Source organism: Vicia villosa, linkage group LG5, assembly GCF_029867415.1.
Source record: "Vicia villosa cultivar HV-30 ecotype Madison, WI linkage group LG5, Vvil1.0, whole genome shotgun sequence".
NCBI classification, from domain to species: Eukaryota; Viridiplantae; Streptophyta; class Magnoliopsida; order Fabales; family Fabaceae; genus Vicia; species Vicia villosa.
The window spans coordinates 125,823,652-125,836,409 of record NC_081184.1 but is presented as its reverse complement, the minus strand read 5'-3'; the positions used below and the strand labels follow the sequence as shown (position 1 = coordinate 125,836,409).

The following is a 12,758-nucleotide window of genomic DNA, read 5'->3' as shown; positions in this document are numbered from 1 at the left end:
ATGAAGTGTTTTGGAATTTATTTTTTCAAAAAAACATTTAAAAAAATCTCCGCACATGTCACTTTTTCATGGGATATAAGTATCTTTCATAATTATTTCACATGATCCAACACTAAAGTGGCCCCTAAATTAATGCTCAAGAACTTCATCAACATTCAACGTTAAACTAATCATAACGTACATTTATATTTTCCCATACAAAATTCATTTTCAAAAAATAACAATAGTACTGGACCAAATAAATGAGATAAAAATTGGTATTTTTGTTATTATTTATTACTTGCATTCTTCTGTACTATAATACAAACACCACTGGCTAGTAACTTGAGGAATCAGAACCAAGCGGCAATAAAAATAGCGACAAACTCATTTATTCTCACACATTTCTCTCTTATTTCACTTTCACCGCGTTCTCGTGAGAAACAAACGAACCTTCCTTTTTCTTCTTCCATCTTCTTCTTCTTCTCTTCTCAGGATTTTCAACACCGAATCTCCAGAGGAAGAACGTGAGTTCATTTCTCGTCTTCTTTCTTTCTCTCTATTTCAGTGTTTCTTGAGTCTGGTAATTGTTTATTTGATTGGTTGAAAAACGCGGAATAATCGATTCTTTCATCAAGTGCTTTTTTAATATTAATATTCAACTATGCTCTTACCTTTAACCAATGAAACTGGCGTGTGTGTGTTTTTCGTTGAAAGTGATTGAATTTGATTTTATTATGATTTAAGATTAACAATTCTGTAGGATGCTATATACAGTACTATTTTAGATCAACATTGGAACTAGAATTGGAATTGGAATTTCCTTTCTTTCATTCACATTCCCCTGTTCTTGATTTTGACCTTTTTTTTTTCTTTTTAATTTATGCTATTTGAATTACTGTTGATTGTTTTTTTAAATTTTTTTTCGTAAGGATAAAATTTTATCCTATTTGTAAATTTTGTCATGCTTTCTATTGGTTAAGAACAACTGGAGTATTTGACTTTCTATTTTGAGTTTTCTAATCCAATGAATGATGCAATTTGATATGGGGATTCTTGTTTTTGTTAAATACATCTGTAGATTTTTTCCCAGGGTGATAATAACTGCTATAAACTCATACACAGAGCCATGAGATTTAGGATTGGAACCCTTTGCGTCCAACCTAACAATATCGGTTTTTTGTGTGTTAAACTAGGATTTGCGGACATGGTTTTTTGTTCAATGGGAATGCTATTCAGAATATTCTGTTTTAGAAGCCTATCATGTACTGTTCATGCATTTGATGGTTTTGTTAACTAGTTAACTCAAGTTGTTTGTAAAAAGCTATATTGGTTGGCCCAAAGTTGTGAAAAATATCATGATTTAGACTTGAGCTCTATCTTCTTATTGGGGGTCATCTTTTCAGTCAATCTCAATCATTGTTGTATGATTGTATTATCAATATTTAATTACAAATGGTGAGTCATATAGAATTGATTTCTGGTTGAAGTTTTTAACTTATGTTTGATGTTTTGCAGAAGGCAAATACATGATACTGAAAAATCTAATGGAAGAAAAGCAGTTGGATTTTAATCAGCCACTTTTATCTGTCAGGCGAGTCTCATCGACAGCATCATCTGAGAATGATGGTAAAAGGAAAATTGAAAAGGCAACATCGAAACGAACTCGTCTTCCTGCTTACAAATCAGAGTTAAAATCAGGTCCAGTGAGTAATCCAGGATCTGTTCCTTTTGTATGGGAGAAGTCTCCTGGAAGACCGAAGAATGAAGGGAAATTACAAACAAGGGAAGAACCTCTTGTTGCTCCTAAGCTTCCACCGGGAAGGGTTTTAAAAGTCGAACAACAAGATTTCGATAAAAGTTCTAAGGGCGCATCTGTTACTCAGTCCAGAACAGATAGCACTGTTTCCAACTCTATCAGTGTTGCATCTTTGGATAGTAAAGAGGAAAATCACGAAGACCGAAAAGAAGTGGCTCTCAAAAAGGAAAATTCTGGTTCGGATAATGAGGACGAGACCTATCTAGATGCTCTTGAAACACTTTCCAGAGCTGAATCATTATTCATGAACTGCAGTGTGAGTGGCTTGAGTGGATGCGACGATAGAGAGGCTCAACCATCTGAAAGTTTTTTGGCAGATCAACAGGCTCGTGATTTCATGATTGGTAGGTTCTTGCCTGCAGCAAAGGCAATGGCTTCTGAAATGCCTCATACTCAATACGCGTCGAAGAAACCATATGTTAGACAAGAACAACCTAGACTGCTACCTAAAATAGAAAGTGTAGCCAAGTCCCGTCCTATGGATCAGAAGTGGAGAAATATTTTGCCACATTATGCACAAAACACAGGCCAGGATGAAAGTGAAGATGAAAGTGATGATAATGATAAATATGAAAGCTATGCACCAAAAGTTTGTGGTTTATTTCCTCGGTTCTGCCTTTTGAATCCATTACCAGGATTAAGAGTGGAGGATGATAAGAATGTAAATTCTGCAATTCATGGAATGCAGGGTAAATCAATTGCTTCTAGCAGAAGAACTGCAAAAGAGGTATTAATTTTTCACTACCTTTTCTTTTTAGCTTATGTTATTATTTCACTTTAGGCTCTAATGTTCTTTTATTCACTTTTTTTATGCAGCATCTCAGAACTGCTAATTATGGGGAAAAGTCCCAATCTGGCTTTACAAAAGAGAACGGTTTTTTGCATAATCAGGAAAAATCTAAGCATGCCATTGATCCACATCGAAGAGGTGTCGACAAATCATCAGGCTCTGACAGAAATCAATTTGAACCAACCTGTGAAAGCCCTGCTGTTGAGAAAACTCTATATGTGGACTCTGTCCAAAAGGTTTCTTCTGAAATGAAGTGTAGAACTGATCACAGAGAGGACGGTTTCAATACTTTAAGAAAATACACTAGCATGGATAAAAATCTTTTAATAGGTTCTTCAAATGAGGATAACAAACACATGGTTGCTGTGAATGAGAAACCAGCATTACAGCCAAAAGGTTCAATGTTTCTTGATTCATCTCTCCTGTTTTGTTCTGAAAAACCAAGTGATGATATGCAAATGAAGAAAATGACTAATCATTCAAACAAAATAAACACAGAAAAGCAAGAAAGTAACCTAGATCATGATTTTAGTAAGGTGTCAGTGGTAGAAATGGCCGAACATAAGAAAATAGAGTCGAAAAATGAAGTTCCAAGCAATAAAATAAGTTCCAATGGCATGACTCAGAATCCTGCTCCATGGAGAAACTTGAAATTGGCTAGTGATTCAGATTTTTGTTTGAAGATCCAGCGGGCTGCAAAATTGGCTGATCAAGATTGTGTTCATGTTCACGATTCTAATGAGAATCCTAGTAATTTGACTAGCTTAAAGGCGGTAGGTGGCAGGGAGAATGGCTCAGAAAACCAGTTTCCTATGAAGCTAGGCCAATCAGTGAGATCAAATACAAGCTCTTTGAAGCTTCCTCTTACCCTTCCTTCGCCAAAGGGTCCTTCAGAGTCTTGGCTTAAGCGCACTTTACCTACAGCTTCCTCCAAGAGTATGTCTTCACGGTCTAACCTCGCCGCCAGCTTTCATACAGCAGCTCAAACTTCCAATTCAGCATTACCGGACCCCAAGTGGGGAATAATCGTTAAATCTTCGAAAGCTCAGCATGGGCACCTGCGGTTTGCGGAGGTAATTCAGTTTACTGTTTTGATCATTTGAGCCTTATTTGAATTGATTTAGTTGTGTTTATTTGTGAGACACTTTGAGTTGGTTTATAAAAACTGTTTCAAACATGTTCATAAGCTGTTTTTAGATTTTTTTTATAAGTTCTCCATAATAGTTTATAAAAACAGTTTGTAGTTTATATGAAAACAATTTGACTTGTACATAAGCGATTATAGGGTCTTTGAAATAGCTTGTACATAAGCGTTTATATGGTCTTAGTGTTAATGTTATCGCTCATGTGGTTGGTGATGCTTATACTCCTTCGAATACTTTTTCAGGAACTGGCGCCGATTCCGGAAGCTTGACCTTTCGAAAGAGTGGACTTTGATCATTTGATTTGCACTCTGAATTTTGAACCTTTTTCTAAATGTAATTATTTGCTCTCTGTTTTCATCCCACAGGTTGGTCTCCTTTTTGGTTCTATATACATATAGGTGGTATACATTTCAAAGTATAAATGACAATTGTCTTTTTATCCTGTAAATTAAATGTAATAAGTGGTTTCAATTCTAAATTTTCATTGTAAACCACATCATTTTAATGGTGATATATTCCTACAATAATTCGCAGAGCAAAGGCCTCTTGCACAAAAATAATTGTAACTTCAAAAGATACAGGGAATAATCTTATTTTAATTGAAGATCTTGCTCTTCAATTTTCTTCAACTGTGGAGTAAATGGCTATTAATCTTACTAGTATTAGTGTGTGTTTAAATTTAGATGCTAACAGTATTTGTTGGCAAACTTACTTTTTCTCAATTGATTCTGAAAATTGGATTTGCTACAAGAAGTGGCCAATATAACCTGAACCTTGTGCATCATTAGGTAAAGGGCACCTGCTTCCTCAACTCTATATTGAGACTGGTACATTTCTTTACTCAGAAACTTGGATTTTCCGGTGTACAGAGTTCATTTGGGCGTGGTTATAGAGAAGCTACATTTGGTAGCTTTAAGATGAACATGCAACGGTGTTTTCTCCATCGGGATACATTCATACCGGAGGAGCTAAAATTCTAAGACTCAGGGTTTGAACTCTGGTGTTGACATTCAATCTAACAATATCGATATTTTGCCAGTTGAGTTAGAATTTGTGGACAATTAAAATCAACCTTTATTAGTATTACTACCATTTATGATTTCAATAAGTAGTAGTACTACTCTCTGAAGTAAAAAAATTTGGAAAAGAAAAAATGTTTCTCTGGCTATTAGAAGGCGATTACTAAAACCATACCGATGCTGCCATCAAGGATCAGAAATGTATTCTTTGGGCTTGTCTTCAACAACAATTTTGCAAATTTCCCCCTTTTGATCCAAAACAATTCATAGTAAAATGATCATTTGTTGATGTCGTCAACATGTGCAACATTACGATTTCACAACTACCACAACCTTTAGTTAAGGGTGATAGAATTGTGATCGCTATACCAGAAAGTGAGTGCCAAGATGAAATCGAGGCATGCAAAGTCAAACTCTATGGTCGCATTCCGTGGCCAAAGGGTGTAACCCCGATCAAGGTAGGTACCTTGAAAGCCAAGCTAGTTCCGTTGTGAAATTCTTTAGCCAAATGGGGTATTACCTTGCTCGATAAAGGTTATTACGAGTTTTCCTTCTCATTATTGGAAGATTCACAAGTGCCAGGTCTATAGGGTCTTGAAATTTAAACCCTGGCAGATAGCTGGCTACTGACATTCTTACAGCTCACTAAGCACAATTTTGTTCTACTCATGAGGATGAACAAGAATCTTTAGATTCAGAGTTTGTTGCCACACATTTGGCAGTTAATTTGGTTGATGCAAGTGCGACTTTAATTAAGGCCATGCATTTGGAAAGTGATTAGTTAAATGTGAATGAGGATTTAATAAATGAAAACCAACACAAGGATTTAATTTATGCAAACCAACACAGATCAACTATAATTAAGGCACCTCAGTTTGAGAGTCATGCCACTCCTGAAAGGGTCATCAAGGATATGTAATTCTTAAAGAATTCATGGGCCAATCTTGCAGATCAAGATATTGAACATATTCAGAATTGCTTAAAAGGATGTTGCTTCAAACAAGCTCATGCAAATTCATCATATTAATTTCAAGCCTAACTGAGCCCCAATGACTCTTTTCAACTTATAGGTTCAAAGGAAAAAAAAAAGGTAAGAATATAATCACTGGCTCTAAAACCACTTATGGCACTAGGATCCCGAATTTCACAACAGATCATTTTCCTATCTTGTTTGACTTCCAAGTCCATAACCTGAGATATGCTTCTAGTTTTAAATTCATGAAAATGTGGTCATAATATAATGGTTGCTTAGATATCATTAAAAATTCATGGAACCAGTACACTTTTGGCTCCCTTATGCAAATTCTAAAAACAAAACTAAAAAGGTTAAAGGAGGACTTCTAAATTTGGTCATATATTCTCCCTGGTCAATATTGTTATAACTCATCAGGACACTATTCAGCTATTCACTAATATCAATGGTTGCACTGATGATCTTGTTCATCGAGAAAAACTAGCCAATTTGAATTAGACAAGACTTTGAATACTGAGGCAGCTTTTTGGCAAGAAAAGACTATAGTTTAATGACAGTGTGAAGGGGATAGAAACACCTCATTTTTTCATAGAGTAATCAGTATTAATCAAGCTTATAAGAAGATTTCCTCTCTCAGAATAATTGATGAAACTATCACTGATCCTTCTGAAATTGCAGACCAAGTGGTGAATCATTTTACCTCCATTTTCATTGGTAGAAATGATGTGCAAGATAATGAGTTGATATAAGAAGTGGTGTCTTTCCTCATTTCAGACAACACAAACAACCTTCTCACAGTGATGCCTTCGTTGGAAGAAGTTCAAAATGCAGTGTTTTTAATTAATAAGGAGAGTGCTACACTGCATCTACTTTCGATGGATCCACAACACTGCCACAACCTGAAATGATATGACCGAGAAAACTAACTTTCTCTAACCAAAATTCACATTTAGACAGCTTTGCATATAACTTCTTCTCTCTCAAAACCTGCAACACTACTCTCAAATGTTCGGCATGGTCTCGGCATGGTCTTCTTCCGACGTAGAGTGAATCAGAATATCGTCAATAAATACCACCACAAACCGATCTAAATAAGGATGAAAGATGTGGTTCATATAGTCCATAAATACTCCCGGCGCGTTAGTAACACCACATGATGTGAGTTTAGTGTTGAAATTGAACATAAATGTACTTAATTTGAGAAATTAGATGTCGAACCAATGGTATATGATGATTAGCCGTGATAATAGATGTTTAAGTACTGTTGTTACCATACGTCAATTAATTTCTTCAACTTGCAGTTAGCATACCCTGTTAATCATTTGCCTATAACTTTAGTTACCTAGATATTTTAAGAATGAAACTGAGATCGTTAGAATCTAGAAAAGATTTAGTACGAGATAGACTTCGATTTGGATCAATTCCGTTGTGGCAAAGGCTAGAAAACTGAATTGCAAGTTCAGTTAATATTTTAAAAATTCTACAACACAACTATTTGACACGCTGTTAGTAATTTGAACACAACTCACTCTACACAAGTCCTTTAAGAGTAGACCTTATATCATAAGAAAATAGACAAAATTTCCTACATATTAGACTGTACCATTTCTAGCTTAGTAGGAGAAATTCCATCAAGTTTAGTAGGATAACTTATAGTAACATGTCCGACGAAACATTCTGTCAGGTGCCTGTACTAGTTCCTATTGTTTGATTTAACCATGCCGATTGGGATCTTAAGTCCTAGGATAAAAATCATAGTTTTAAATTAGACTCTCTAAGATTTCTGAAACATATTCATCTGCTTGATTTCGACTCTATTTGATATTTTAAATAATTATTCGAATTTGAGGTATGACTAGCAAGAAACATGATTTTTGAGTTGTTTTGATAAAGTGCTATGTGAATTAAGTTGTTAATGTTTTAAGACACAGGTCCAATGGTTGATAATACATATAGAGTTAAGTTGTTAAAGTTAGGGCGCAAGTGTTGATGTGATTTATGATTAGGTTTGGGAGAACCAGTGTTGATATGTTTAGGTTCGGGAGAACCAATGTATGCTTATGTTTGAGACGAACCAATCTTTCAACTTTAATTGTTAGAGTTTATGTGATGCATGTTTAGGTTTGACAGAACCAATGTTGAGATGTTTAGGTTCAAGAGAACCAGTGACGTGGCCTTACACCGACAATTATTTGATGATGATGTATATAGGTTCGAAAGAACCAGAGACACGTGGGACTTATGTCCAGTGACGAGAATTGGAATTGGAGGATTATGGATGTCGATTTGCATTAATTGTAGAATTCATGTATCATGTATATTAGAGATAGGTAGGACTTCGGTCTAGTGACAAGTAGGACTTCGGTCTAGTGACGAGTAAGACTTCGGTCCAGTGGTGGGTTAGATACATCAGTAACGTACCTTTGATATCCAAGATATTGGTACCACATGCATGGGAGTAAAAAAGATGAACATTGCATGCATAATTATCCATGTTATCTGATTGTGTGATTGTAATTTAATTGTATATGATTATGCTATCCTTGCTATTTTAACATCGTTTGAATGGTAGAACGTATTATTACCCCTTTCTTGTCTCTATGTTTCTATTTTTTTACTTTGTACAGGTAGTCCCTAGGTTGAGACCGAAGAGTGAAAAGTTTGGTTACCGAGGATTGCGTAGCTGGCCTCTTCAATAGTTTGCTTTTTCTTATGTTTTATTGTATCTTTTATCGCCTAACTAGTTTTGTATCCGGTGTCACTATAATATTTTAACATCAGGTTGGAGATTTTGCTATATCATTAAGTTGTTTGAACAAATCACTTTGTTATGTTTTATGGTGCTATGCTTTGCCTTAAATTCCACATTTGAAATATAAATTGAAAGGTTTTTGTGAATGTGACACCCTTGCTTTTATCTTCACATTTTCCGCAATATTTTATAAATTATACTTGGGATTTAGGGTGTTACATGTTACCCTTGTTTGGGATGAATATTATGTTATTTATTTTGTATGCCCTTATGGGTAGGGATGTCAACGGGGCAGAGATTGTTCGGAGGATGCTTCTCCGCTCCCCGCCCCGCCCCCAAATTTATTCCCCATCCCCATCCCTATTCCCCGCCACGGGGGAATACTTCCCCCCATCCCCATCCCCACAGATCCCCACGGATATCCACGGAGATCGAATCTTAAGAAAATTTCTACACTTTTTGATCAAAACTATGACACTAGTACTTTGTTAACTTTTTGATGTTGCTAATATTTTTTATGTAAAAATAAATAAATAAATAGTAACATAACTTTTTGCTACCATGCTTCCACTAATTTACTACCACAATACCGATATCGTCCAGCGCAAGCGGTTAATTATGTGTGACAAATCTATAACTTCTAATGACTCTTCAATTTCTAATACATTAATATTTTTCATGTATATATATATATATATATATATATATATATATATATATATATATATATATATATATATATATATATATATATATATATATATATATATATATATATATATATATATATATATATATATATATATATATATGAAGTATACAAATTAAAATATATCGTCGGATTCGGGGAATCCACGGGGCGGAGGATACTTTCCCAATCCCCGCTCCAAAGTGTTATCGGGGGAACTTTTCTCTCCATCCCCATCCCCACGGGTAAAAAAATTCCCAACTTCGGATCTCCGCACAGATATTCCCCACAGGGATCCCATTAACAGATGCAATTGACATCCCTACTTATGGGCCTAACAATCTCCTCTGATTGTCTCTTTAAGGAAAATAGGGGGAGTAAGCACATTCCTTTACGCTTTGCTATTTGATTTTCAGTATATGTTATGATATGTAAGCTAATTATGCATGTATGCAAGTTTCTTTTATTTTATTCCACTGTGATCTGATGTGTTCTCTGAAGTTGTTGTAAACTAGAGATCTAATTTAAAAGATTGTTTGTAAGGATGTGCATAACATCTTGCATGTTTTTAATTTGTCTAAAAATTGGCCAGATGTGGAGTTTGTTATTACATGTGATTGACAAAATTTTGTATACAACATGTTCAACATTAGGCAAGACATTCTGTCTCGAGTTGCTTCATCGTGCAATTGTTGTAGAAAATGTGTTAAGCAAGATATTCCAACTTTATGCGAGACATCCTGTCTCAAGCTGCTTATTTGGCGTGTATATTTTAATCGATTGAATTCGGCTCAAACAAGATTTGTTTTATTTTTTGGTTAAATCAAAGATCTGATTTAAAATGCGTTATTATGTGAATTTTTTTTTGAATTCTTTTGTAGCCAGATTGGAATTCTTATTTATATCAAATTAATATTTAATTAGATTTGATTTTAATTAAGATTTAAATTTGGCATTATGAAGATTGATCTTTCTTGCGTTTTTTGGAATCCAACTGTTTTATACCAAAATCTACTGGGATTTTATTCTGGATATTCTTGCTATTTGAGGAGGCATTCCACATACTATGAAAACTCAGACCTCATATTTATATTTTGAAGCTTGGCATTTTAATAGTTTTCATTGTGTCTTTTGTTTTGGGTGTTATAATATTCTATTTCGGAGTTGTCTTTCTAAGTTTTAGGATATAATATTTGCATTGTAGTTGTGATTTATCAATTCATATATTTTTGTAATTGTACAAACAATTGGAAGAGTATTTGAGTGGAAGTGAGATGGATTTCAGATTCAGGGGGAGCCTGGACCAAAGTTCATAAGTAGTATTATGAAAAAGGCACTGAAGTGGAAGAGTTTATATGAGACCTTCGTGTACTATTGATTACTAAGAGTGAACTTCCTTTCATTGGGCTGATGCCTCCAATATAAGTGAATTTGTACTGAACTGGGTTAACAATTACTTGTGTTATTTATTTTTCTTGTTTTTTATGTTAGTTACGCCTTGTTATTGTTATAACATTGTTTCAACACTGTGTGTGACATTCTGTCACCTATCGAACAAAACTTCCATGGTCCTATAGAGGAAGAAAATAGAAACTTTGAGAATATTTTGTTGGGAAAAAACAAAGCATAGAGAAAAAAAGAAACACAATCACAACACAAGAATATAACGTGGAAGCTCCAAAACCGGAGAAAAAACCACGGTCGTTGTCAATAGACAACTAGAGAATAACATTATGTGAAAATTGTTACAACACATAATATACCCTCAACTAACCCAGACCCCAGTACACTCACACCCTCCAGAACAAATATTTAACTACATCTCACATCTCACATCACTCTAATACAAGAGTATAAGAGAAAAAAGAAAGTTAAATACAAGCTTAAAGTGTTTTTGACCAGTACATCTTGTAATGAAGAGCTTGAATCCTATATATAGCCTTGGACTCCCTCTTACTTCACAAAACTAAACAATGTGAGACTTATTAAACATGTATATTTTCAACCAACCCCAACTATCTCCACCTTGATTGAAAATAATTCATAAGTTTTCATTGTCTTCACCAACAATCATACTCCACCATAAAGAATATCGACATGTATATTTTCAACCAATCTCAACAATCTCCGCCTTGATTGAAAATAATACATAAACTTTTATTGTATTCACTGATAATCATACTCCACCATAAAGAGTATATTCACTTGAATCTACACCACTCTAAGAATTTTCACATTGTCTTCACCGATAATCTTAGTTTTAAAAATTATCATACTCTCTCATGAAGAAATTATTTCACTTGAAGATAAACCACTTCAAGAATTTCACATTGTCATCACCGAAAATCATATGCTTTATAATGAATAATAAATTTCACTTGAAGTTAAACCACTCTAATAATTTCACATGTCAAAAATTAGGTTGAAAACTTATGGTATAACTTCCTTGTTGGCAAGAAGCTCTTCAACCACCGACATAATCTTGCACCTTGTGTAATATTGACTGTAGCAACACATATTTGACTTGAATTTTTCACAAGTCAAAAACAGTTCTTCCATCAAGTTTCTTTAGCCCAAACTGCACAGTGGAACTTGTGACTGCAACTCAACAACTCCTTCATAATATCCTCATTCTTTTCTGATGTGGAAGATCAGACAAAGCTGCAACCACATAGCATACTAAGAACTCGTATTCCTGGATCGAACCAGAAGCTCTGATACCAGTTATTGGAGAAAACAAAGCATAGAGAAAAAAAGAGGAACACAATCACAACATGATAACATAATGCGGAAACTCAAAAACCATATAAAAAACCACGGTCATTGTTAATAGACAACCAGAGAATAACACTATGTAAAAATTGTTACAACACATAATATAACCTCAACTAACCCAGACCCTAGTACACCCACACCCTCAAAAATAAATATTTAACTATATCTCACATCACTCTAATACATGAGTATAAGAGAAAAAAGAAAGGCCAATACAAGCTTATATATAGCCTTAGACTACCTCTTTCTTCACAAAACTAAGCAATGTGGAACTTCTTTAACATGTATATTTTAAACCAACCCCAATAATCTCCACCTTGATTGAAAATAATACATAAGCTTTCATTGTCTTCACCGACAATCACACTCCACCGTAAAGAGTATCAACATGTATATTTTCAATCAATCTCAACATATTGTCAATCTTGAAGAAGAAAATTTGATTTATAAAACATATGAAGAAGTAGAGAAAGGCGATGAAACACGAGTGCATGAATATATAGTCTATGTTGATGAGGTACAAGTATAAGTAAACTACAACCTTGTCATTTATCCCGTTAATGGGTATAATCTCTAGTTTTAGACAGAGTCCCTTGATAACTCCATAAAACAACCTAAACTCCAAATTTACACAAACAACTTGTACACTAAAATAGTAAAAGCAGCAAAACTTAAAGTCTTTTAATTTTTCTTCTACTTCTTTATGCTCTTCAGAGTTACCTCAAGTTCTTGAATTTATGCCTTAATTCTGACTCTTTGTGTTTCAGGTTTATACAATTGCTCTTCATTTACTTTTGCTAAAATTTCACACATTCTTT

At 34.4% G+C, this 12,758-nt stretch overlaps 1 protein-coding gene across 2 annotated transcripts; it reads left to right on the top strand.

Moving 5' to 3' along the window:
* The first annotated feature begins 325 nt into the window (after positions 1-325).
* On the top strand, positions 326-4,362 carry LOC131602373 (uncharacterized). Of its 2 annotated transcripts, none has more exons than XM_058874460.1 (4): positions 326-506; positions 1,498-2,525; positions 2,615-3,661; positions 3,976-4,362. In XM_058874460.1, exons 2-4 carry the CDS (start codon positions 1,509-1,511, stop codon positions 4,000-4,002), a joined length of 2,091 nt encoding a protein of 696 aa, XP_058730443.1. In that variant the 5' UTR covers positions 326-506; positions 1,498-1,508; the 3' UTR covers positions 4,003-4,362. The 2 variants fall into 2 exon arrangements, with proteins under 2 accessions (XP_058730443.1, XP_058730444.1); XM_058874461.1 differs by lacking the exon at positions 326-506 and adding an exon at positions 1,385-1,403.
* Positions 4,363-12,758: the final 8,396 nt, after the last annotated feature.